A 25,686-nucleotide genomic window follows, 5' to 3' on the forward strand; every position below is an offset into this window, starting at 1 on the left:
GCAAATCTCACCTGACTTGCCAGAGGGGATGCATGGGAACTGGTGCCGGCCAGCAGAATGGCAAAATCTGCAGGCTTCATATTCAATGCTAAAGGCACCTAAAGGAAGGAGAGATAATGTTGTTATAGTGCAGTTTATTCACTTAAATCGTAAATACTAGTATTCAAGATCCATAGTGCTACTGCTGCATATATTTGTGATTTAATCCTGAGCACAGGTTACCATTGTTTTGGGATTTTATTTGGGTTTTGTGGTTTCTTACAACTTCTCAAAACATCATACAACCTCTCAGCATGGTTTGAATGTGTTCGCATGGAGCAATGCAACGGACATGGCAACCTATCCAAGGTGTATTCCCAGGATAGGCTCTGGAGCCACCATAACCTTGACCAGATTATCAAAGATGAATGAATTACTCCTATTAGGGATCAACACACTTGAACACTGTTTTAATTTGTTTTACACTAGTTTCTGATTCAACCTTATTATTTTATCCAGGTCTGTGCTTTACATTTTACGGCATTTAGCAGACACCCTTATCCAGAGTGACTTACAACTGAGCAACTGAGGGTTAAGGGCCTTGCTCAGGGGACCAGCAGTGGCAGCTGGGCTTTAGGCTGGGTTAGTTCCCTACCCAGGGATTGAACCCAGGCCACAGCACTAAAAAATCCTAGCCATTTGACCACCAAGGAAAGGAAGGAAGGAAGGAAGGAAAGAAGGTACAAACAATTGAACAAATGAAAATATCCACCATAGAGGATATGATCCAATTCTAAAGCTGTGCAGCTGAGCGATAACGGTCTTGCTCAAGGGCCCAACAGTTGGGCGTCATGGTATTTGAACACAACCTTTATGATCAGTAGTACAAACACATGACCATTGTCTCATCGCAGCTGGATTATATAAGCCGATTCATCATAGTGATCCGGTATCATTATGCAGTTTCAGACCCTTCTTAATGTCCTAGGCGGTCTATAATTAAAGCACCAAAGCCACAGAGTGTTCATTCAATCTCTCTGACCTTGAGATAGAGACAAAGAAAGCGGTGAGTTGCTGGGATTGAGAGGCATCCAGAGCCTCTGGCTGTGATAAGACCTAGAAGAAGCTGTCTGTCCGAGCTGGATTTTATGCCACAAATGGCAGACTGGAGGGCATTAATCTATACCCAATATTACCTTTGGAATTCACCCACCTACTCAGACTGAGAAGCATTAGTCCATGTAATGTATTGTATCTGTTATGAGAGAGTTTGAGCATTGCCTGGGTGCAGTGCTGTATGGGCAGCCTTCTACAGTATTAAGTGAGATCATGTCATGCAAACACACACACACACACACACACACACACACACACACACACACACACACACACACACACACACACACACACACAGAAAAACGCAAGGTAATAAACACTAATTGAATGGTGGCCTTTTATCCTCAATTTGTGCACACACAGCTAAGGGAGCTATAACTATTTCTCGTTTCAGGAGCTTAACTACTTGCATAAACTACTTAAACTCCACCGGCTACAAATAATAAGGTCTGCTTTCTCTAGCCTGCATTCTGAAGACACATTTATACTCTCTTATGAATCTCTCATGGAAATGTGCTCTCTAGGCTAATAAAGAGAAATCAGGCAGCTCAGATCTGTAGATCAAGGCTCCAATCTTCTCTTCTTCAACAACAGCAGCTTCCATCCATCAGTGACTTGTACTCTGGGCCAAATGCATCATTCAGAATGATTTAATCTCTCTGATGTCTCTCAATGAAACGTTTTCTGTAAGGAGAGATCTTAGGAACAAAAACGGGCCAATGTGTTTGGCAAGATGTGTGAAATAAACCGAATAAACTGCCAAAAGGAGAGCTTGTCATTTTGTCCTTGACATCTGTAATCTTTCTCTTCGAGGGTGGGTGGGATATAGACAAAAAAGATCTAGAGTTGCAGAAAAATAAAGTGCAGATGAAGATCAAACCAATGGATAATATTCCCAAGAAATTAATGATTAAATACATTTCTACTTGCTCTTCCATTGTTACAAAAGAAAGACACTGAACTGGAGTTTTAAAGCATCACGGTGTCATGATCAGCACACCTGCCTCACCTCCGCACCCACAACGGAGAGAATCGTCTCCGGAGTATTAAGCGCTCCCGGACTACACTTCCCACTACACCCCGCTCAGCCTAATCAGTGCACCAGCTGTTCTCTATCAGCTGGCGCACTTAAATAAGCAAACGAACTTGACCCCATTGCGAAGTCTTGATTTGCTACGGCTATCATTCTGAGCGTTGTCTGATTGTTCCTGTTTCTGGTTTTTGATCTGTTTCTGTATTTTGCCTCACGACTGATTTCTGCCTGCCCTGACCTTTTGCCTGTTGTTCTGACTACGTTTTTGCCTTACCTACACTGTCGTGTTTGCCGGTACTGAACTCTGCCTGTTGTTTCCGAGATTATATATTAAAGCTGCAAATGGATCCTCAGTCTTACGACTCATCATTACAGAAGACTTCGCCACCAAGCGATCCAGCAGCCGTCTCTCAGCTTGCCACCCAGCTCTCCGCTCAAGCCCAGCAGCTCGCCGGACACCACCAACAACTAACGCGACTTACCTCGCTCATCGGAGAGCTCGCTGGGGCGTTACAAGGTCTGCGAGGCTCCGCTGCGGCTCCGAACCCTCCGGCACCGGCGCCCCGCCCGCCGGCCGATCCAATCGCGACCCCAACTGTCACCAGCCCGCGGCTCGCGTTTCCGGAAAAGTTTAACGGAGATCCTGGAAAATGCGGAGGTTTCTTAATGCAATGTCAGCTATTTGTGGCGCAACAACCGTCCCTGTATCCGACCGCCGCTAGCCGCGTAGCGTTTGTGTGCACGCTCCTCACCGGGAAAGCGCTGGAGTGGGCCACGGCGGTTTGGCAAGAGGATGGCTCCGCCTTCCCCACGTTTGAACACTTCCTCTCCCAATTCCGCGCTGTCTTCGAGCACTCCGCCACGGGTGAGAGCGCAGAGGAGCGTTTGTTGGCCGTATCTCAGGGCGACCGTCCCGCCGCTGAGTACGCGCTGACATTCCGTACGCTCGCCGCCGAGACAGGTTGGGAGGAGCGACCCCTAAAGGTGATCTACCGCAAAGGGCTGCATCCGGGTCTACAAGCCGAGCTCGCCTGCCGTGATGAAGGGAGAGATTTGACGGAGTTCATTGACCTGTCCATCCGCATTGACAATTTGATGCGGACACGTCGACCTCCTACGCACACCGCCCGACACGCGCGCGAGACACTTCGCACAGCCCGACCGGCGGACCCCGAGCCCATGCAGCTCGACGCCATGCACCTCACGCCTGAGGAGAGAGCAAGACGCTTCCGCTTCCAACTCTGCCTCTACTGCGGAGAAGCCGGTCACAGACTGGCCGCCTGCCCCAACAAGCCGCCCGGCAGACGGAACACATCGGTGAGTCCTGACCCGCTCATTCCTCAATCTTCGAACTGCGCGGTAGTACAAGTACAAGTTGAAATCCGGGGGAAAATGATTAATCTGTCTGCTCTAATCGACTCCGGCGCCGCGGGCAATTTCATGTCAAGGGAGTTTGCGCAAGCCTATAACGTGCCAGTGATCCCATGTGCTTTTCCTTTGGCAGTGGAGGCGGTAGACAGCAGGCCGCTCAGTGAGGGCCACATCACGCACATCTCCAGGCGTCTCCGGCTGCAGGTGGGCCCTCACCATCAAGAATACCTGCCTTTCCACATCATCCGCTCCCCGCGTCACACCCTCATCCTAGGCTTCCCCTGGCTCCAACTTCACAACCCCGTCATCTCCTGGAGAGACCTGCACATCTCAAGCTGGGGCGAAGCATGCCACCGACACCAGCCACTGCCTCCGAAAACCCCACGACCCAACACCACGCTCTCTGTATGCTCCACTTCCACCACCTCTAATCTCCCAGCGGAATACCAAGACCTTTCGGCGGCCTTCAGCAAGACTCGGGCCACCGAACTGCCACCGCACCGGCCCAGTGACTGCGCCATAGAACTTCTGCCTGGATCCACTCCACCCAGAGGGAGAATCTTCCCGCTGTCGCAACCAGAGACGGCAGCCATGAAAACCTACATCGAGGAGGAGCTCCAGAAGGGCTTCATCCGACCCTCTGTCTCCCCGGCGTCCTCCGGGTTCTTCTTCGTGAAGAAAAAAGATGGAGGCCTCCGCCCATGCATTGACTACCGGGCTCTGAACGACATGACAGTCAAGTTCCGGTATCCTCTTCCCCTCGTGCCGTCGGCTCTCGAACAGCTCCGCCAGGCCCGATACTTCACGAAATTGGACTTACGCAGCGCTTACAACCTCATCCGGATCAGAGAGGGGGATGAATGGAAGACCGCCTTTTCGACCCAATCAGGCCATTATGAATATTTAGTCATGCCGTTCGGCCTTTCGAACAGTCCCGCGGTGTTCCAGTCATTCATTAATGACGTGTTCCGCGACATGCTGGACCGCTGGGTGGTCGTATACATCGATGACATCCTTATATATTCAGAGACCATGGAGGAACACACCCAGCACGTGCGGGCAGTCCTTAAACGTCTCATCCAACACCGTCTGTACGCCAAGGCCGAAAAATGCGAATTCCACCAGACCTCCACGACCTTCCTAGGCTACGTCATCTCAGCCGAGGGGGTCGCCATGGACGACTCCAAGGTGCGCGCAGTACTACAGTGGCCCCGACCACAGAGCCTGAAGGAGTTACAGCGCTTCCTGGGGTTCGCTAATTTCTATCGCCGCTTCATCCGTGGTTTCAGCACGATTGCGGCCCCGCTCACCTCGATGACCAAAAAAGCATCCACTCGGCTTACCTGGTCCCTTGAAGCTATAACGGCATTCCGGCGCTTGAAAGCGAGCTTCACCTCAGCTCCCATTCTCCACCACCCGGATCCAGACCGGCCGTTCATAGTAGAGGTGGACGCCTCTAATACGGGGGTGGGGGCCATACTGTCTCAACGCCAGGGCCCGGCCAACAAGATGTTCCCGTGTGCATACTTCTCTCGCAAGCTATCTCCGACGGAACGCAACTACGACGTGGGGGACCGAGAGCTGCTAGCCATGAAGGTAGCATTCGAGGAGTGGCGGCACTGGCTAGAGGGCGCGGTACACCCGTTCACCGTGCTCACCGACCACCGGAACTTGGAATACCTTCGCGCCGCCAAACGCCTGAATCCCCGTCAATCGAGGTGGGCCATGTTCTTCACGAGGTTCAGATTCACGGTGACCTACAGGCCGGGGACCAAGAATATCAAGGCCGATGCCCTGTCCCGCATGTTCCGTGAACCCGGCCCGGACACAAGCCCTGAACCCATCATCTCCGAAGCCCACATCCTCGCGCCCATCCAGTGGGACATCATGACGGAAATAACCCAGGCCAACGCCCACACACCACCACCTGCCAATTGCCCTCCATCCCGGACCTATGTGCCCGAGAACTGGCGCACGAACCTCCTGGAGCTCCTACACTCCAACCCCAGCGCCGGCCATCCCGGCGTCACAGGCACCCTACACCTGGCTCAGAACCAGTTTTGGTGGCCGACTCTAGCCACAGACGTGCGCGAATTCGTCCGAGCCTGTACAATCTGCAATACCTCTAAGCCCTCTCATCAGCTCCCCGCGGGCTTACTGCTTCCTCTGCCCACGCCTCAACGCCCCTGGTCCCACATTGCAATTGACTTTGTCACCGACCTTCCCCGTTCCAACAACCACACGGTTATCCTCACCGTGATCGATCGATTCTCCAAAGCCTGCCGTCTGATCCCCATGCCGAAACTTCCCACAGCCTTCGAGACCGCGGAGGCATTGTGCAACTTTGTCTTCCGGTACTATGGCCTGCCTGAGGATATCGTGTCCGACCGCGGTCCCCAGTTCACCTCACGAGTCTGGGCGGCATTCTTCAAACAGCTCAACGTGAACATCTGCCTCACCTCGGGGTACCACCCGCAAGCCAACGGACAGACGGAACGGTTGAACCAAGATCTCGTCCGGTTCCTACGCTCCTACTGCCACGATAACCAGACCGACTGGAGCACATACTTGATGTGGGCTGAGTATGCTCAGAATTCTCTCCTCAAACCCGCCACGGGTCTAACCCCATTCCAGTGCGTCCTGGGATTTCAACCTCCTTTGTTCCCCTGGTCCGACACACCCTCGGACCTACCGGCCGTTGACGAGTGGTTTCGTCGCAGTGGGGACACATGGAGCGCGGCGCACCGGCAGCTACGGCGAGCCATTCGCAGGCAAAAGACACAGGCCGACAGACGCCGCCGTGAGCACCCCGACTACCAACCCGGACAGTGGGTCTGGCTGTCCACCCGTGACCTCCGCCTCCGTCTGCCCTGTCGTAAGCTCAGCCCACGGTTTGTGGGCCCATTCCGCATCATCAGACGGATTAATCCAGTCTCCTACCGCCTGGCACTACCCCCGTCATACCGCGTATCTCCCACCTTTCACGCCTCACTTCTGAAACCCGCGGAGAGACCACCGAGAGACCACCGAGAGACCCAGAAACCTCCGCCGAACCACCAGCACCCCTCTTGGTCGACGAGGGAGAGGCATACCAGGTCCACGAATTGCTGGACTCCAGGCGCCGACGGGGCCGCCTGGAATACCTAGCCGACTGGGTGGGGTACGGCCCGGAAGAACGCTCCTGGGTCAAGGCAGGGGACATCCTGGACCCTTCACTCACCACTGACTTCCACCTACGCCACCCAGACAGGCCCGCTCCCCGGTCTCGTGGTAGACCTCGACGTCGCACACGTCCTCGCGTCAGGAGCCGCTCGCAGGGGGGGGGCTCTGTCATGATCAGCACACCTGCCTCACCTCCGCACCCACAACGGAGAGAATCGTCTCCGGAGTATTAAGCGCTCCCGGACTACACTTCCCACTACACCCCGCTCAGCCTAATCAGTGCACCAGCTGTTCTCTATCAGCTGGCGCACTTAAATAAGCAAACGAACTTGACCCCATTGCGAAGTCTTGATTTGCTACGGCTATCATTCTGAGCGTTGTCTGATTGTTCCTGTTTCTGGTTTTTGATCTGTTTCTGTATTTTGCCTCACGACTGATTTCTGCCTGCCCTGACCTTTTGCCTGTTGTTCTGAATACGTTTTTGCCTTACCTACACTGTCGTGTTTGCCGGTACTGAACTCTGCCTGTTGTTTCCGAGATTATATATTAAAGCTGCAAATGGATCCTCAGTCTTACGACTCATCATTACACACGGTTTGTTGCTGCTGTTGGAAATATTGTAGCTTTGTCGTTAAAGTGTTGGACTACTGATCAGAAGGTTGAGAGTTTAATCCCATATCTGCCAAGCTACCACTAGGCCCCTAAGCAGCAGTGGTAGCTCTATAGCTCGGTTGTATAAAATATTATTCGCTCTGTCATACGCCTTCCGTAAGTGTGGCAACCTTGAGAGTACTGTATGTCTTTTGTGATATACTGTAGTAAAAGGAGCATAATTGTAAAAGACGTCATTAAAGCATTTGATTGGAAAGCAAGGACAAGTTATACTGCACAAGTGAGGCTACACTGATATTACATGTACAGTATCTTTGCTTTGTGCACGCAGTTTTTGCTCTTTGCACATGCTGTCTTGCACATTTCAGTCAATTGCTGTTTTGCACAATTCATTACAACACCTCATCTAACTGCTGGTATTACAGTATATAAAGTGTTCGTTCCAGTATTTTTGCACATGTACTATAGAATATACAGTGTGTACTCTGATGGGCACTGCTTTTGTGTGTCGTCATTTGTGTATTGTCTTGTATTGTTTTGAATTGTATTGTCTTTTCTCTTGCACTTTTTTTGCACCAGGTTGCACAGATGCACTTTATGTGGCCAGGACTAACTTCCTTAACTTCCTTAACTCCTAACTCCTGTGTTGTTCTATGTAGCACCATGGACCTAGAGAAACGTTTTCTCATTTCACTATGTACTGCATCAGCTGTAAATGGTTAAAATAACAATAAAAGTTTCTTGACATGACTCTTGACTCTTGACTTAAATTTGTGGATCCAAAATGCATTTGCACCGAATCTGTCATATCTAAATTGGTACAAAGATCGTATGGTCAAATGACTGCCATTTAAAGGCCACGAAAATATCTGGACTTGACCTGGAGAAAATCACAGAATATTAATGAAAGTATTCAATTGCTTGACTGGCCTGTTAAAAAAATAAATAAATAAATAAATTGTCTGATTGTCGGGAATTCTAGGAAGTTTATTGAATTTTTTAATTTTTTTCAGTGTCAGGAGAAGAGGTATACAGGCAACACTGCATTGGGTTTAATAGAAGATTAATATTTAAGAAAGCGACTAATCATGTCAATTCTTATTCTATCTCTTTATAAGAAAAAAGAAGTCAGGTAAATCCTAAAGGCTTATTTGTTTCGTGTCTTGCAGGATCTATGTAGTCCTCAACAATATAGAGTTTTCCTAATTAGAACCATATTCACAGTTGAGTTACGCAGCTCACATTGATATTCAGACATTATTTAATGATGAATTAAACTAGCAATATAAAAAAGTGTGATAAAATCATGCATACATTATATTACCTTGATTTAATAGCTTATAATCCAATAGCACAATATTACAATAAATACATAAAATACAAATGGTTGTGCAGGATCAAGTGCTATTTTATTAGAATGGAAGGCATGCTGTTAAAGCAAATTTGCATTGATTAATGTCAGAATTTCTGTGCATTCATATATTATAGTCACATCATATACACCTCCCGAGATACAAACACAGGCTGCCACAGACTAACTCCTGGCCCACATGTTTCAGCTCACTTAATTACTCATTAAGTACACCTAGAATTAATCTCTCACACACACTTGAAATAGTGCACTCAAATACATTGTTTAGTGTAACCTCAATAAGTAATTTACCAAGCTTTGCGGTTTGCACTCGCTTTCCCGATAACTGCCTTTTTATACTGAAAAAAGAGACATCTAGTGAAAGAAAGGTCTTTAGGAACCAAATGCAAGTAGGAAGTAGTCTTGGATAGACCTTCAGACTCATGGCAGAAAGTCTGTACCGTATAGCAGATTTTATAGGCCAAGAAAAAACCCATGATGGCAACTGACAGACATGTAAAGCCACCAGTCAGTTTGTTTTGTACTAAAATATAAAGTCGATGTTCCTACTGTACCAAAACAGAGCGGTGTGTAACCACAGAAATTATTCAATTTTGAAATTCCAGCATTTAGCAGATCCTGAAAAGTGCTAAAGTTCGGTTCGGGTTTGTTTTCAGATGGACCGTTAATAAACTTGGCACGCACTTCTCAAAAATCTTGTAGAATCCAACCAATCAGCTGACGACTACAATTTTGTATGCCATACGCATCAGACATTCAGCCAACGGTTTGTAGGCGTGACGTTAGAGGCTGAGACTAAGTAGGATGTAGAGCTCAAACTGAGGACATTAAACAAAATGGGTTAGATGATGAGTAACTTACTCAACCACGTCTTTATTTAAGGATTTGCTTTAAACTGACTAACTTTTAAATACAGGCTTTTAAATACACTTGTGGACATATACTGGAAAAAAAAAAACAGGGAAGCTAGAGTTAGTCAAAATGTCAAACTTTATCTCTTTTTCCTAATACTTTAGTCTCTGTCTCTATCATTCTCCCTCTCTGGGTCAAAAGAAAAGTGCTTCATCTGTTCTTGCTGTCTTTTCAGTTACTGCACGGTTTTTGGCCTTTATAGGCCTTTGTAAGCTCAAACAGTCTTTTTTCACTCAGTGAATGTCTGCACTCATCATTTATTTAGTGTATATATACACACACACACACACACACACACACACACACACACACACACACACACACACACACACACACACACACACACACACACACACATTCATGCAGACAGAACCATGTATGGAGCACTTTCATAGATAACCTCTGGCATGGCAGGCTTTCATCTTTGCATGTCTAAAGTGCTGAAAAGAATATAGCAAATCCTCCCATCTAATCAAGTCATAATTCTACAAAGGCTTGAGAGGATTTGAAAGGTTCAAAAAAAAAGAAAGAAACGAAAAGAAAAAGAGAATATAAAGTGAATATCTCCTATTGCCATAAAAAGCTACGCTTCTGCTTCAAGGCAATAAGACCTTCAAAAACAGGCAGCTTTTTTAGAAAATAAAAATCAAATCAAATCGTTATGCATCTTTGGACTAATTATAACTAAAAATCATTAATGTCTTTGGAGGTTTCATTTAAATCACAGTGGCACACTACTAAAATGACTGAAGATCATTTTGTGCTTAATTTGACCATATCTGCATCAAAGGTGCTGGTATTTTGTACAGAGGTTTACTTACAGCAGCTATGAGCTTTCTGTTGTCCAGATTTTGAACAAGAACATCTCTGGTCTGAAGAAGCTGACTGGGTGACAGGAAGCATGTGACGTTTTGGAACTCCTGTTGCTGAATTGTTGAGTTAAACTCCAGGAAGCGATCGACTGATGGGCTACACAGAGCGGAGCGCAAATCCGTCTCACTTGCAAGAGCAGGTAACTGTACAGAGAGATAGTGATGATGTGAGAAAGAAACAGAAATCAATAACACAAAGAGAGTTTGACATAAACCACAAAACCACCATGACCTTATGGGAGATTCATAGAGGGAGGTATTTTGATTCTGCTTATTCAGCATTACACTGATGCCAAATATAGCAAAGACATTATAACTAACAGTCGGATCCAGAAGGTCGCATGGGCATGAAAGCAGTCCGGTGTCAGAGCACACCGTCAACCACGATACAGCACCCCTGGAGCAGTAAGGGGGTTAAGGGCCTTGCTCGAGGGCCCAACAGTGACAGCTAGACAGTGTTAGGCTTGAACCCTGATCCTTATCCCAGAGCCTTAATCTCTTCAGCCAGCACTGCACTAATTGGGCTTTATAGGAAAATTGTTCATATTGTTCATAGCCTGATCAGTAGCATTAAGGCCCAAACACTTTTGGTCTCTAAGTCAAATAAAAAAAGTGGATAGAAAATACAGATGGAAGAAATCGATATCTAGACAGATTTCTGTGCTGTGAAATATAATATGTTGTAACATCACAATTAGAGATCATTAAATGTGACAATATTATTATAGTAAATAAAAGATTAATTCTATATATAATGTGAATTTTATTACTATTTTATTACTTATAATTTTATTTTATTATAACCACAAGTGTATTTTAATTTTATTATTTACATTTTTTGCATGTTTCCAGCTCAAAAAAATTCAATGTAAGTTTGATAAATTGTGTGTGTGTGTGTGTGTGTGTGTGTGTGTGTGTGTGTTTGGAATTTTTATTTATTTATTTTTTTTTGAGAACAATTGTTAATCCGTAGCATCTGTCTGGTCAGTGCCACCGGGGCTAAAATTAAGTTATTCGTTTGTTCACATTTTGGAAATTTAACAGAATATACTGCAGTAAGATATAAGCTAAAAAAAAATCATGAACATTCATGAACACCTCCTTTCTTTGGCCCAATTATAATCCAGAGTGATGTAGCTGTGGTTGCTGAACTGTCAGAACCAGCGGTAGAGTTCACATGATGACAGTCCTGTCCGTCACACTCATACTCTCTTGACAGCGCTCTTCTGATAGTGTGACATTTGAGTTCCTTCTACACAACAACTATCACACTTCAGTCTGTCATATCAACGCAGGACGACCTGACATTTTCTGCCCTTTAAATGATATGTTGTTCTGAACTCTGCAGAGTTATGACGCTTCTCAAAATCATAACGCGTGTTTCGAGCTCTGCTAATGACACTCAGGGTTTGAAGCAGATTTTCACATCGTTGACAGGATTAACGTTGCTGAAGTTTAGACTCAGGAAATCTAAGCATCTCTAAGATTTGAGTAGATACTGTAGTCCTTGTATCCTGTACACATACATTCAGCAATTTCTGCTCTGATCTGTTTAAAGTTGTATAGCCTGTGTGTTTGTGAAGTCTACATACAGACATACAAGCTGTAGTGTGTTGGATTGTACCTGATTGAGTCGGAGTCTCACACTGATCAGCCTCTGGGCAGTTGAACTTGATAATGACAGGTTGCTCTTAAGGTACTCGGAGAGCGTCTCATTATCTCTCAGCACACTGCTCAATGGAATTGAGAGACCTACACACACGCAAACACATATATTATATTATATAGAAGACAGTTTGCATTAAAACGTATGTTAAATCTTTATAAAAAAAGTGTTTTTAATTCATTAAATTTATGTCATCTTGAATCAGTGTACCTTTTCTGCCTGTGCGCAAACCAAATATATTTTAAACCCATCAGTTGCAATGCGACACTGATCTGCAATCGAAGCCAAAAGTCATCAACGACTTATTTTCACAGAGATTTCAGGCTTATAAGTGGTTGCTAATTAGCGGCTAACCAAATCTGCCGCGTACGAACGTTATCAACCATGTGTGAAGCAACGTTAATATACTCCTACCGCAGGGGCTGTGTTTTATTATCCTCTTATTGGTGTGCCTCCTGATATATAAAGCTGGAGGTGTGTATTAGATTTGTTTTACACTCTGGGCTTGTGTGGTTGTGTGTGGGTGTGTAGCGAGTGGTAAGATGATAATATTTAGATGGTCATTGTGGGACAGGCTGAGCCTTATTAAACACATGTTGGTCCTTAAAGAGTTGTTCGACTGTAATGAAATACACAGATCCAAGCTCACACAGCTACGTCTGAAAACACAAAACTGAAAAGACAAAATGCATTCGGCTTATAGAAATATATACTGTTAATTATGATTCATGACACCTACATAAGCGATTCATGACAACCAGACCCGGGTTAAACTGACATACAGTAGTTATGACACTCTTACGTCACTCTTACTTCATTTCAGTTTTATGATGCTGCTAGAAAAATCTAGAATTTCAAAATGATCAGAAAATTGTAACAGTTAGAACTGTATATACTCTAAAATTGTCATATAGTTATGTAGGTTTATGTCTTTTTATATATGATGAGTATTAGTAATGTTCATACAGTCTGTTAGTGTTTTATATCCAGCAGTCAAATTGAATGAGCATTTTATTCTTATTTAATCAGGTCTTCACTTCAAGCAGACAGTACACCAAAAATTGATTGCAGTTATAAGTCTTTAATGTTACGTAGGATAATGTAAGTGTTATTCAGCTATGTGGATACAAGGAGAAAAAAAAATTGTGTTTATTTAGTCATTGAGGTGTTTGGTTAAATCTTGTCCACTTCTGTCATACATTATTCAAACTAGTCTGGATGTGTCTTTCATTCCTGTTGGCGGCTAAAAGTATTTCAGCGTCTGAAAATGAGAATGCAGCTTTGAAATGTCACCTGGCTAAAGTGCAAACACGTGGCACAGCAGTAATTAGAGAAAGAGCAGATGGGGAAGCATCTATTGGAAGTGGTGGTGAAGTAATTAGTGTTTGCATTATGGATGATAATATCCAAGGCTCCATTTTCATTTGATTTCCATCAGCTAAGATAAGCATGAGCTCAACACACACTCTCTGTCTCTCTCTATCTCTATCTCTCACACACAGTGGCCTCAATCTGAACTCTGTTTGAAGTGAGATTAATGCCGTCACCTTATGCTTTCATCATCTTGCAAGAAACTCCTGCAGCATCACCGCCTTCCTCTTACCCCATGATTGGTCATGTCCCAACTGCTTCGCACTTCCAATGGCCGACTACGTTTGCCCGCCCGTCTGTCCACTCTCGCCCTGTCTTTGACACTGTCGCTCGTTAATTATGCGTCCTCAGATCTCCTGATGAATTTAATCTTGTAAATTACCAGCCTTCGATCTCAAAAATGCAAATGCACCTCGAGTGCTTACCTGGCAGCCAACAATGCAACCCTCTTCCGCCCATTCGCAAATGAGGTCTCTGAGAAATTTGAATATCATTAGACGGAATTAGTCTAACGAACACAATACAACAGGAGGATAAACGGCCTGCCACTCCACATCAGGAAATCAGCATCATAAATTAGCTTGTGTGTGTGTGTGTGTGTGTGTGTGTGTGTGTGCATTATTTGAATTATTATTCGCCTGTTGATGACATCAACTTTGTCTCTTGAAATAGTAGTCACAGTTTGCTTTAATAAAATATAGAGATTTCTAGGAACATGTGGATTTTTCATATATACTGTATATACGATCGATTTAGGACAATTTCCTTTGTAATTAAGTAAGTTTGGTCTGTCCCTCTCACACAAGAGCTACAGTACTAACCTGGGAGGTTAAAAGCCATCCCATGAAGCCAGTCATTGAGCACCATAACACACACTGAGAAAAGCTTTATCCACCTACTTCTGCATGTACGAACTACAAATGGCTACGAATGACTGGTGTTGCTACAGTATGACTGATATGTCATTTTTTCCCACATAGAAAACGCTTCACTAAGAACATAAATGGACTCCTGGATAGGAGTGGCATAGTTAGGATTCAAACCAACAAACTCTGGATGGATAGTGAAGGTTTTTCTGTTGTACCAGTCAGACGACCGTTTGGATTTGTTATAAGGACACATGAGAATGACAATGAATTAATTTCAACATATTACATTACTTTTAACCATGTAAAGCTCACAGAATTACAACATCACTTTTAACAATTTTTAAAAATGGCCTGCGAATGTTTTTTCTCAAGACCACATTTACATACTTAATGGGTTCTATTGTTTGTCCTCATAATGCTATTGGATAGAAGAAGTGTTTATAGGTCCAGTAATCTGGCCATGAATTCACTCTACCTGCAAACTTCCTGTTGAGCTCATCTCCATTTTTTGCATGACTGGATTTGTCAAGATTCAAGTAAGTAAAATTGTAATAAATAAATAAATGGCAACTGTTATTTAAGCTATGTATCTATAACTGTGGGTTTTTGTTTGTAAAGAATTTTATAAACTATAATTCTACATATTTGTATGGGTACTTTGTAGATTCATGGCATATTAAATCCATTTCAGTTTCAGGGTTTAACACAAGAAAACGTGTAAAAGTTCAATGAAAGGTGAATACTTATGCAAATCACTGTATGACTTGCAGAAATAAGGAACCCATCAAAGTTGATGCAATTTGAGCAAAAAACATTTTAAGATTGTTCTGATGATCACAGAATAGATGCAAGTTCAGTTTTTTGATGTATTAAAGCCAGTGTTGCAAACTAATGAAAGTTCAATATTCTGAAATGTGAGGAAGACTGAAGGTCAGACAATCAGACCTAAGAAAATCGCCATAAACGAGACAAAACAAAATCAGTAAATAACCCAAACAAGGCTCAGTACACACATCGGCCTCTATGGTCAAACTGTAATCAAAACAGGAGCGAAGAAAGGATTGCAATCATCACAGACATAACACTGGAGTGAGAGTTTATAAAACAATTCTGATAGACAGGTTATATGTGTAGCGGTCTGGGAATCCTTTTACAAGGACAAATACGGACATTTGCAGGTAATCTGAATTATGTTTCCTTGTCAAAAAATTCTCCATACTCCTATAAAAAATACTAAAGTGTATGATTCTAATTTGGACTTTGAATTATTTTTGGAAGCATTTTTATAATACGCCTATGAAATACTGTCTTATAGGACAAGATGTAAATATCCTTTAGGACCATTTCTACTGCTACACTTCTACAAAATGTCTTTGTAATACTGAAGAAAAAACAAAGCACATCTTCGGTTAATATTGAATTGTTATCATGATATATGCAAGCTTTAAATAAAAGAAATTAACTGTTTTTTTTGTTGTTGTTGTTGTTTTAATTTTGTCTTTACATGATTTTTACAGTATGGTCTCTTAAGGTTTATATGATAGTAGTGATGAGATAAAATACTGAAAAAATAAAAATAATAAGTAAATAGTCTCATTCTGGCTTCAATAAGATTCTTAAAACATATTATAAGATCCTACAGGACAAACTAAAACTAAAAAAAAATCTTAATGTAAAGTAAGATTCTCAAAATCCAAATAATAGTATAAACTAAAATTCCACTTGGAATCTTTGACAGTATTTTGTATATAAAGTTCAGGCATTTTCGTTTAGGGGTAATTCTGTTTACCTCCAACAGAGAAAAGTAGAGGAAACTAATTTTAAAGATTTCATTCCAAACCCATTGAAAGACACCCTGCCTGCATCTAGAATTAAAACCTAATCTATGTATGAACAAACACGATTACTGCCAAACAATATTACTGTATACATTTCTAATAGGATATGAGGTCTTACTTTAATCATTAGCCTCATCCACATCAATCTCTTTCATCACCTGAGGTAAAACTCACTTCGACATTTAAATATGAGCCTCATAGTCACTGCTTCACTTTCAATAATCATCATCCGTAATTCAAAATTCACCATATCAACAAATTGCACGTTTTTAAATGTGGAGCCTTTATCTTACATCCATTATAATTCATTGTGTAAGGTCTTACTATAAAAAACAATAATATATTAAATTAGACGTTATAATAGCCCTTTTCTCAGAAACTGTTATAGGAAAATTAATCACCTTCAGACAAATCAGATTTGAGAATTTAGCAGCTCACTCTTTGAGATTTGTAAGTGCTTGGTCATTGTCAAGGCTAATAAGTCATGGCAAGAATTGCAGCGCAAAATGAAGTTTAGTGGAAACTTTGTCTACTTTTGATAAAAACCTTTCAGCTAAAATGATTCATCCTTTCATCTTCTTACATGGGGTAAAATCCATGAAATGAAGGCCTTTGATATTAATTCACAAAAAGCAATCTTTAGTGTTGAGCATAAATGAATTGAATATTGCTGTGCAGCTATACATAATAAAAGTCTGTTGCGTTTTTTTCCCTACCTTTGGCCGTATTGAAATTCTCAAGGATAGAAGTCCATTTGTTGAGATCCTCAGACAGAAGTTTAGCATTAGACAGCAGTGAGGAATCAGCTAAGAGAGACTGAACCTCTATTAATGCCTTTGCAATGCTATTGAGAAAAAAATAAAGGCTTAAATGTAATACACAGAAACGAATCATATAAAAAAACAGTAAATGCAAAACCCACTTGGTTATGCTATAGAATATGCATTAAAAAATTGGAAAGGAAGAAAGAAGTATAAGATCTTACGATGACCCTATAAACCTATAAAATGGATCTCAAGCACACTTCTGTCCCCAGTGACTCCATTTTAAGGAATAAAAGTTCTTGTGTCTTCCCATCACCTAAGCAAATCCTACCTAGACCAGAATAAATTATAGGCTTCCTACTGTAAAACTCCACGGTGCATCAAAAAAGTGCACAACTGAAGAGCGAATTTGATTTGATTTGCAGACTGAAACTGAAGGAAGTCTAAAAACACAAACATAAAAACGTACCTCATTTCACATTGAATTCCCATGCATCAAATATTGTTCATGAGTTCTTCAAATTTGCGCATTGAATGTTGCTTTTAGGAATCAATTTGAGTAAAATCCCCACAGCAGCAGACACTCTGCACTCACATCATCGAATAAGAGGACTGGGATTGTCAGCATTGTCAGAAAATGAGGATTCTTAATCAATAGTACCACTTCGATTGAAATCACACAAAGGCACTAAATGCCTATCAAATTGTTGGGGTTGCAGGCTTAGTTTGGTTCATGTATAGCTTTCAAATAATATTTTCAGGAGCATAGATCCAGTTTTACACTGAAAGCATTGAAAATAGTGCTTTTATGCACTGGTTGAAATATAAATATAATGTAAATATAAATATAATACACATGCAATGTATTGGTAAAGTGAATAAAGTTCTATTTAAATGTTAATCAGTTAATCAGTTGATCTTGGGTTTAAAATGGCTCTAGTATGGCTTCTGCTTAGGTGAAATAGAAACCTGTACCAACACCAGGCCCTTGTGGTGAACCTTGGTGTTAATATAATCTTTCGTTTTAAGCTAGAATCAATGTCTATCCTGTGGAAAAATACACTTATTTATAATAAATAAATTTATAATAAATCAGAGCACTGGCTGTTAACACACTGCTCAAATCGGACAGGATAAAAAGTAAAGTGTGATTAATCAGTGTCTATATTGCTTCTCGTCTTTAATTATTATTAAATAAATAATTTTGAAGGCCACTGATGAATCATAGCTCTTTGATAATGATTGAACTTTTCATTACTGTGAGGGTGCTAAACCTTTTGATTGTCTGATATTCTAAAAATATAATAATAATATTGATTATATTATAGATATTTTCTATCAGAAAGAGTAAAGAGTACTGACATGGAGTTGTTGAAGTTGTTGACCTGGCCAGGGGCTTCTCCAGGCGTCGGCTCACTGATACACGGATTCTGGATGTTGCAGACCATGCCCTGTAACCATGGCAACACCCCAGCGGAGGGCATCGGCTTGTTGGGATAATGACCTGCATCGGGAGAGATATGTGCATTAGGAGAATATGTGTAACATGTTGACATGAAATAAAAGGGGTTTATATTAGAAGAGAATGAATCTTGCATTCACTCATTATATTTCCCGCGTTTGTAAAAAACTGGATATCAGAGTTTATTCAAGAAACAGTTAAAAGTAGAGCAGTACTTACACTGGCCTTTGTAGACAGGATGATTGGTTGATCTCACCCACACCAGAATGAAAAACAGGAACAGAGGCCATATTAGCTCGATTACCAACCGCAGCTGTCAGAGAAAAAAGAGAGAGAGAAACAGCGACATTTTAATCTTTGCAAGCAGGTCTCCAATACCAGGTTGTTCCCTCTAAAATGGCTTGGAGTGCTATAAAATTGCTGTAGTTTTAGGTAAAGGGTGTCATCACAGTACACTCTGTCTGCGCTGCTCTGTAACAGCACAGTTCCTTAACTTTTACATCTGCTTTAAGTGCATTTCAAACTTTTTTTTTAAATGCCAAGTGCCATTTTACCAATTAACTGGTGAGGATACACCAAACTTGGTACAGAGTATATCATTTACTTTTCATCAATGAGTAAGTTCTTACCTTTTCTGTTTCTTGGTATTTAAAAGTGTGTATTGACTATATGTCTTAAATGCTTATTTGTATGTTTAACTATTATAAGCTCTTACTTCTATTTGGTTATATTTTAGTGTGCTATTGCTGCTAAGCTTTGCTGTTGCTGCTGTGTATATTACTAGAGCCCATAATGTTGGCTCTTTTAAGCAATGTTAAGCTTTTCTGACCTTTACTCTGATCTCAGTCTGACGCTCAGACTGGGCTTGCACATTGCATTCTTTAAGCCTTAGTTCCACTATTTCTTATCTGGGCTACTCCCTTTTCCCCTTAGATTCTCAGCCTCAGGGTCAGCCAATTCGTCCTGGTCACACCATCTGGATTTCGCGGTCTACTCCCTATAGGAGGCCTGTTCCTGCTGAGGTCATGACCAGCTATCGCCGTTATCAGCTGCGTCATCTTACTCAGGAGTTCTGCTCTTTCCTGGAACATCTATATTCCTCCCCACTTCCTGAGCAGCCTCTCTTGCTGTCTCACATTGTACAGACACCTCTGACACATGCTTCTTCCACTCAAACCTCTCTGCCTCCCATCCTGGTGGACCAAAGGACACAAACTGATGGTTGTCCTCATGCTGAACCCTGTTGCCCTAGGCTGACAACTCCTGCCTCTCCTCCTCGCACATCCTCCCTCCCTGTTGCCTATATTCGCCCTTTGGCGGCTCCTACCTCTCCTTCTCGTCTCACATCTCCTCCTTTTGGCTACATTCACTCCCTTTCGTCCAGTCCAGCTTCCTCTCCCTCTTACTCTGAGCCTGGTTCCCCAGGCTTTGTTCCTTTCTCCCCTTCTCCTAGGCCTGGGTCCCCAGACTACACTCCTACCTCTCCCAGGCCTGATAGCTCTGGATCTCATTACTTTTACTAATTTTATCTGTAATAAACTCCTTCTCTCCTTTCTATAGTTTCTGAGTGGTTCATTCGTTTATTATAACATTTACATTTACCTTATTATGACAACTGGGCTCTTATGCCCATATATCTTATGATACCAACCATAATAAGCCTTGATTATGCTTCCTTGGGGCGTCTCTAGTATATCAATCGATTTTTCACAACATCAGTGTCTTACACAGAAGAGGAGACTACATTTGTTTGAGATAATGAAATATTTTGGGGAGAAACAGAGAACAAAGTATCCTATGGAAATCCATTCAAACAAAGCACAAATGGACCAACAGAACAGCTTTAACACACATTGCTATGATTTCTACAAGTTTCTGGTATTTGTACTGAAGAAATGCGAAACACATTCAATATTTTCTCTCTGTCACAGTTTGGAAGTCACTCAAAAATCCCCTATAGATCCTCAGTCGTTCAGTTCATTTGTGTTAAGTCAGATGACTTAAGAAGTAAGGTGAGATTGAAGGTCATGGCTTATGGTTTACGTCTTTTCCATACTCATTAGACCATTTAGTAAACCACTGTGGTGTAGGCGCTGAGGTCATCCTGGAAGACACCATGCTCGTCAGGATAGAACTTATCATCATAGTATAAATGTGTTCAGACAGAAGAGTTATCGGTTATCAATTATTTTATATATCTAACACATATATATATACATATAACAAAAACAGTCAGATATTTCTATATTAGAGAAAAACCGACCAACATAATATTACTAATAGTGCTAATAATAATAATAATTATTATTATTATTTCAACAACAATAATTGCTATAACATCGTGTTAATGTGAGTTTTATTCATTTTTTTTCACAGCACTTTGAAAATACTAATTGTCCTACTATTTTTATAGCTCTTTACTCATTTATTTAATTTTGCAGAATTTTCATTAACAACTAGCTTCCATTTGCTATTATTATTATTATTATTATTATTATTATTATTATTATTATTATTATTATTATTATTATTATTATTATTATTATTATTATTATTAGCAGTATTAGTAGTAGTAGTGCTACTAATAATAATTGGAAGAAGAGGAAGAAAAAAAATACACACATTTGTTTTCCTACAGCAATAGATTTTTTCCTAAAGCTAAAGCAATGCTGAATTGACTGCCAAAATTAATTTAATGAGAAAATGTGTACATTTAAGTGTGTAAAGTGTGTAAATTCCAGCAACATCTCAAAAAAAAAATAGTCTATCTAAATTAATCCAGCTTTGCTTGTGCAACTGAGACAGACTATAACCTTTGCACCTGTAAATGCGTCTCATGAGTGTGATTAAGCTGCTACACGGGACCTTCCACCTCCAAAATACTCCTTGCAGAGTTGTGTTTTAGCTACAGGGTTAATTGGTAAACAAGATCTAAGCGCTAGGTGATTGCCCAAAGATTCATCTCTGCTGTGTTTGACCTCCTGGCTATCCAATAAGATCTATTATTAATGCCGAAATAATACAGAGAAAACAGCAAATAAACCAAATGGTGGATCTTGAACCTTGCTGGATCTTAAAAGTCTTGAAGATTAAACAACATACTTTATTTGCAAATCTAAATCATGTGCACTATTTGCCGGTGCAAATGAATACTTTAAAAGGTTTGAATGCTGAATAAAAGCATGAAATATGTGGGAGGACTAAAAGGGTAGCAAAAAAAGTGTTGAGTTTCACTTTAACAGTAAGCCCACCGCATTGCAGAGTCCAAAAGTCACAGCTAATTAGCAAGAACTGAATTTATTCCATGATTTAAAATACAAAAATGCTAAATTTGTGATTTCTTACTGTAGTAACACAAGAAGCTTACCAAGAAAAAAAAAAAAAAGGCTATTTATTGTTGCTTTACAGCATATAGTTACTTGTTTTGCTGCACAACATTAAACATGATTATAAATGTGCTTAGAATTATGGTGTAAGAATTATGGTGTTAAAATTTCATCTGTGTTGAGTTCGAAAGACGGTAAAATATTTTTGGACATAACAAATACTGTAATACTGTACATTTTTGGGTTGTGAGAGTAACAGAGTAATAAGTAATACATTAAAGTGTAAGAAATTTACCCATTCAAACTTAATAAAGCCTGGATAAATGTTTTGCAATAGACTGCAGATTTGGGTCCCTTTGTGATTCCTGCAAACTGATTCATCAGGATTCAACAACACAAATGATTCAAACTATTTTTACTTCTACTGTATATTCATGGCCTGTGTAATGCCCTGTACAAGCTTAAGACGTGAACATTCCTGCACATTCACAAGATCTTTACCCGAATGCTGTCGGGCTTGTTGACAAAATGGCAGATTTAATAGAATGAAAGGAGCGACAATTCTTCCAAAACGTACAAAGCTCGATTTCCAAGGCTCACTCAGGAGTGGCTAATGGAGTTGTAAGCTCCCAGTCTCTTCATCCTCTCGCTTGTGGTGTTTTGTCATCTGCTGGTGAAAGCTCCCTTTCATCCCTCCTGTCTTCTTTTCTCCTCCCTAATCCCTTCACTTCTCCACCTGTGTGGCTATTCTCCAGATATTTCTCAGTAAAAGTGGCAGGGGAATAGAGAGAAAAAACCTCATAGAACAGACATATTGAGAGATGAGAAAACCAGATTTTCTAAATTCACTGTCAGTGTTATAAATGAGTTTGAAAAAAGACAAATTAGCACATGATTTGTTGTGTGGTGAGCAAAAGTGAGAAATGAAGCAAAAAACTAAACAGCAGTCCATAAATCTGATTTTACTCCATAAGTCTAGTTTGATTTTTAGACTTAAGAATTTAGATTTTTAAAGTAAATGATGCTAATTGTGTATTGTAGCTGTCTGGGGAAAAAGTTGTGAAGAAATATTAAGTACTTCAATATTTATAAAGAAATTTGTAAGAAATGAAAAGAAAACAAACAAACAAACAAACAAAAACATTTTTGAGTTGCGTGAGGGGCAATTTAATGTAATAATTTACATTTAAATCTTTAAATATTTACACTTAGAGATTATTCTACAAACACACTCACACACACACATTATATATATATATATATATATATATATATATATATATATATATATATATATATATATATATATATACATACATATGTATACATATGTCCAAAGACATGCATGGTAGGTTGATTGGCATCTCTGGAAAATTGTCCATAGTGTGTGAGTGTGTGAGTGAATGAGAGTGTGTGTGTGCCCTGCGATGGGTTGGCACTCCGTCCAGGGTGTATCCTGCCTTGATGTCCGATGACGCCTGAGATAGGCACAGGCTCCCCGTGACCCGAGAATAGTTCGGATAAACGGTAGAAAATGAATGAATGAATGAATAAATAATTGATGTGGTAGCTCAGTGGTTAAGGTGTTGGGTTACTGATCGGAAGGTCATCGGTTCGAACGCCAGGTCTACCAAGCTGCCACTGCTGGGCCCCTGAGCAAGGCCCTTAACCCTCAGTTGCTCAGTTGTAAGTCGCTCTGGATAAGGGAGTCTGCTAAATGCCGTAAATGTAATGATAAATTGATAAGAAATATTAGAATAAGAGTCAATAAGCTATTCCTTAGAGAAAACTTCACCATACTGTATGGACAATTATTCATTTCTCTTTTTGAGAAGCACAGAGATGGTCAGAAGGAGCTGCACCTTGTCTTTGAGGATTTAGATAAAGCGTAGGACAGAGTGCTGAGCTATGGTACTGTATGAGGATGTCAGGAGTGGCATAGAAGTAAGTTCGAGTAGTTCAGTATGAGAGGGGTATGACAGCAGAGAGATGTGCTGAAGATAAGACAGAGGGGTTCAAGGTGGAGGATGGGCTACATCAAGGATCGGCTTCTTCTTGTTTGCTATGGTGATGGACAGGTTGACAGATGAAATCAGACAAGAATCTCTGTGGACAATGATACTTGTGGGTGACATTGTGCTCTGTAGTGAGGGTAGGGAGCAGGTGGAGGAACACCTGGAACAAGAAGGTGCAGGAGTTTAAGTCGACAAGGATCAAAGGAAAGGTGTAGAAGACAGTACTGTGGAGACTATCAGTGAGAAAAAGATGTGAGGCAGAGATGGAGGTATCATTGAACAGAGATGAGGATATTGAGGTTCTCTTTAGGAGTGACGAGGATGGGACAGGATTAGGAACGAGCACATCAGAGGGACAGCTCAGGTTGGCTGTTTTGAGGACAAGATCGAAGCTTTTGTATATGTTTTGCTAGTTCATTAGAAAATAAAAAAAATTGTCAACCTTCTAATCTTCACAACACGCATTGTAGTATATATTCTACAGTATCTATTATACTTTTTTTTTGTGTAGTTAATTTGAACCAGTTGATTATAAAAAAAAAAAAAAAATCAATACATTTTTTGACTAAAACTAGGATTGTATTGTATTATTGTTTTTCCTCCATAGTGACCGCAGGGAGCTCAGTCTAAGCAGGCACATAATACACAGCTATACTCCTTGTTATTTTTGCCAGCTGGTTGTCTCTGTCAGCATGAGGACAGAGACATGATATGTTTTTACTCTGAACATCATGTGGTGCAGCACATTTGTGAAAATTTCCCAGTGCTATCATTGCTGCCTCCTATTGCTTGCAGATCATAATTAATTCACATGTTTTTAAGTCTGTTGGAAACAAAGCATAAAACCAGGCAGATCCTAACCAGTCTATTGGTGTATATTAGATTACCCTTTATTTGTGTCTTAATATAAGGTGCATTTCTGCACTTATCACTTATAAATACATATTTTTTTCCATAGCTATGTAGCAACCAGCATGTTCTAAGCATTAAAAGCCTAAGACGGTCTTCAAGGCAAGAAACATTACTTACTACAGTATCTTACATACTACCTTAATAGTTTAGGACTTTTTAAGAGATTTAATTTTAATTGAGAATTTCTATGTTACTTCATGATTGCAAATTCTTTTTAGCTTCTGTTTTTTTTTTTTTTTTCCTTTGTATTTTAGGCTAACAATTTTTAATCAATTTGCAAAACACTTTAAATGTTTATACCTGTACACTTAAGTTCCATTCTGAATCAACTTATCAAACATTTTCGATCAGTATAAACAAATTAATTATTTTCTTGCCTCAAGTCTTTTAGATGGCTTCTAGCCTGAGATGTTTTTACGTCCCTTAGTAACCTTTTATGGAATTTTACTGGTTATCGATAACACCTTAAATTTTAGATCCTTATAAACATGCACTTGGGACATCTCGGAGAGCAGAAATGGGTTTTATATCAACATTTACTTTGAAGATAGAAACATTTGAGTGAAGAAAAAATACGTTTTGATTTTATATATATATATATTTTTTGTCTTTAGTGTCCCTGGTAGGCTAATTAAAAACAGAAAAACTTCAATTATTTAGTGTCATTTAACTATAATATTAAACACATTTAACACAAATATTAATACATTTCTGAGTGTCTACTCAGTGAGTACTGAGTATCACTGTGGAGTGTGAAACAACAAAGATATTCAGTGCTTTGGCTTGAACCAAAACTAGCCACAAATTAGTCCTGACATGCTGAATTCTTGCTATTGATTAGTCAGAAGGGTTCGATTAGTTTTCTAAGTTGCAAAGTTTCTAGTTTAACTAGATTGAAAAAAAAAAATTCTTACTTTTATCAACCTACGTGTACGAAACAAGGTCACGAAACACATGCATTTCTGATGTACAGACATAATCCACTCCTTAATCGATGTCATCCAGTCTTTTGCAATACAACCCAATAGAAATGG

The 25,686-nt window shown here is 40.9% G+C and overlaps 1 protein-coding gene across 2 annotated transcripts in view; it reads right to left on the reverse strand.

Annotated features, from left to right (window-relative positions):
• Nucleotides 1-25,686, reverse strand: part of LOC113635483 (phospholipid-transporting ATPase ABCA1) — a 153,476-nt gene that overhangs the window by 106,697 nt on the left and 21,093 nt on the right. For both annotated transcript variants that reach the window (XM_027134963.2, XM_047816301.1), the window contains exons 3-8: nt 18,619-18,712; nt 18,300-18,441; nt 16,890-17,017; nt 12,054-12,181; nt 10,379-10,573; nt 12-98 (exon numbers count right to left, since the gene is read on the reverse strand). In XM_027134963.2, the coding sequence (XP_026990764.2) occupies nt 12-98; nt 10,379-10,573; nt 12,054-12,181; nt 16,890-17,017; nt 18,300-18,441; nt 18,619-18,712 (774 nt within the window). The remainder of the gene's footprint in view (nt 1-11; nt 99-10,378; nt 10,574-12,053; nt 12,182-16,889; nt 17,018-18,299; nt 18,442-18,618; nt 18,713-25,686) is intronic.

This window comes from Tachysurus fulvidraco, chromosome 7, assembly GCF_022655615.1.
Source record: "Tachysurus fulvidraco isolate hzauxx_2018 chromosome 7, HZAU_PFXX_2.0, whole genome shotgun sequence".
In the NCBI taxonomy this organism is placed as follows: Eukaryota; Metazoa; Chordata; class Actinopteri; order Siluriformes; family Bagridae; genus Tachysurus; species Tachysurus fulvidraco.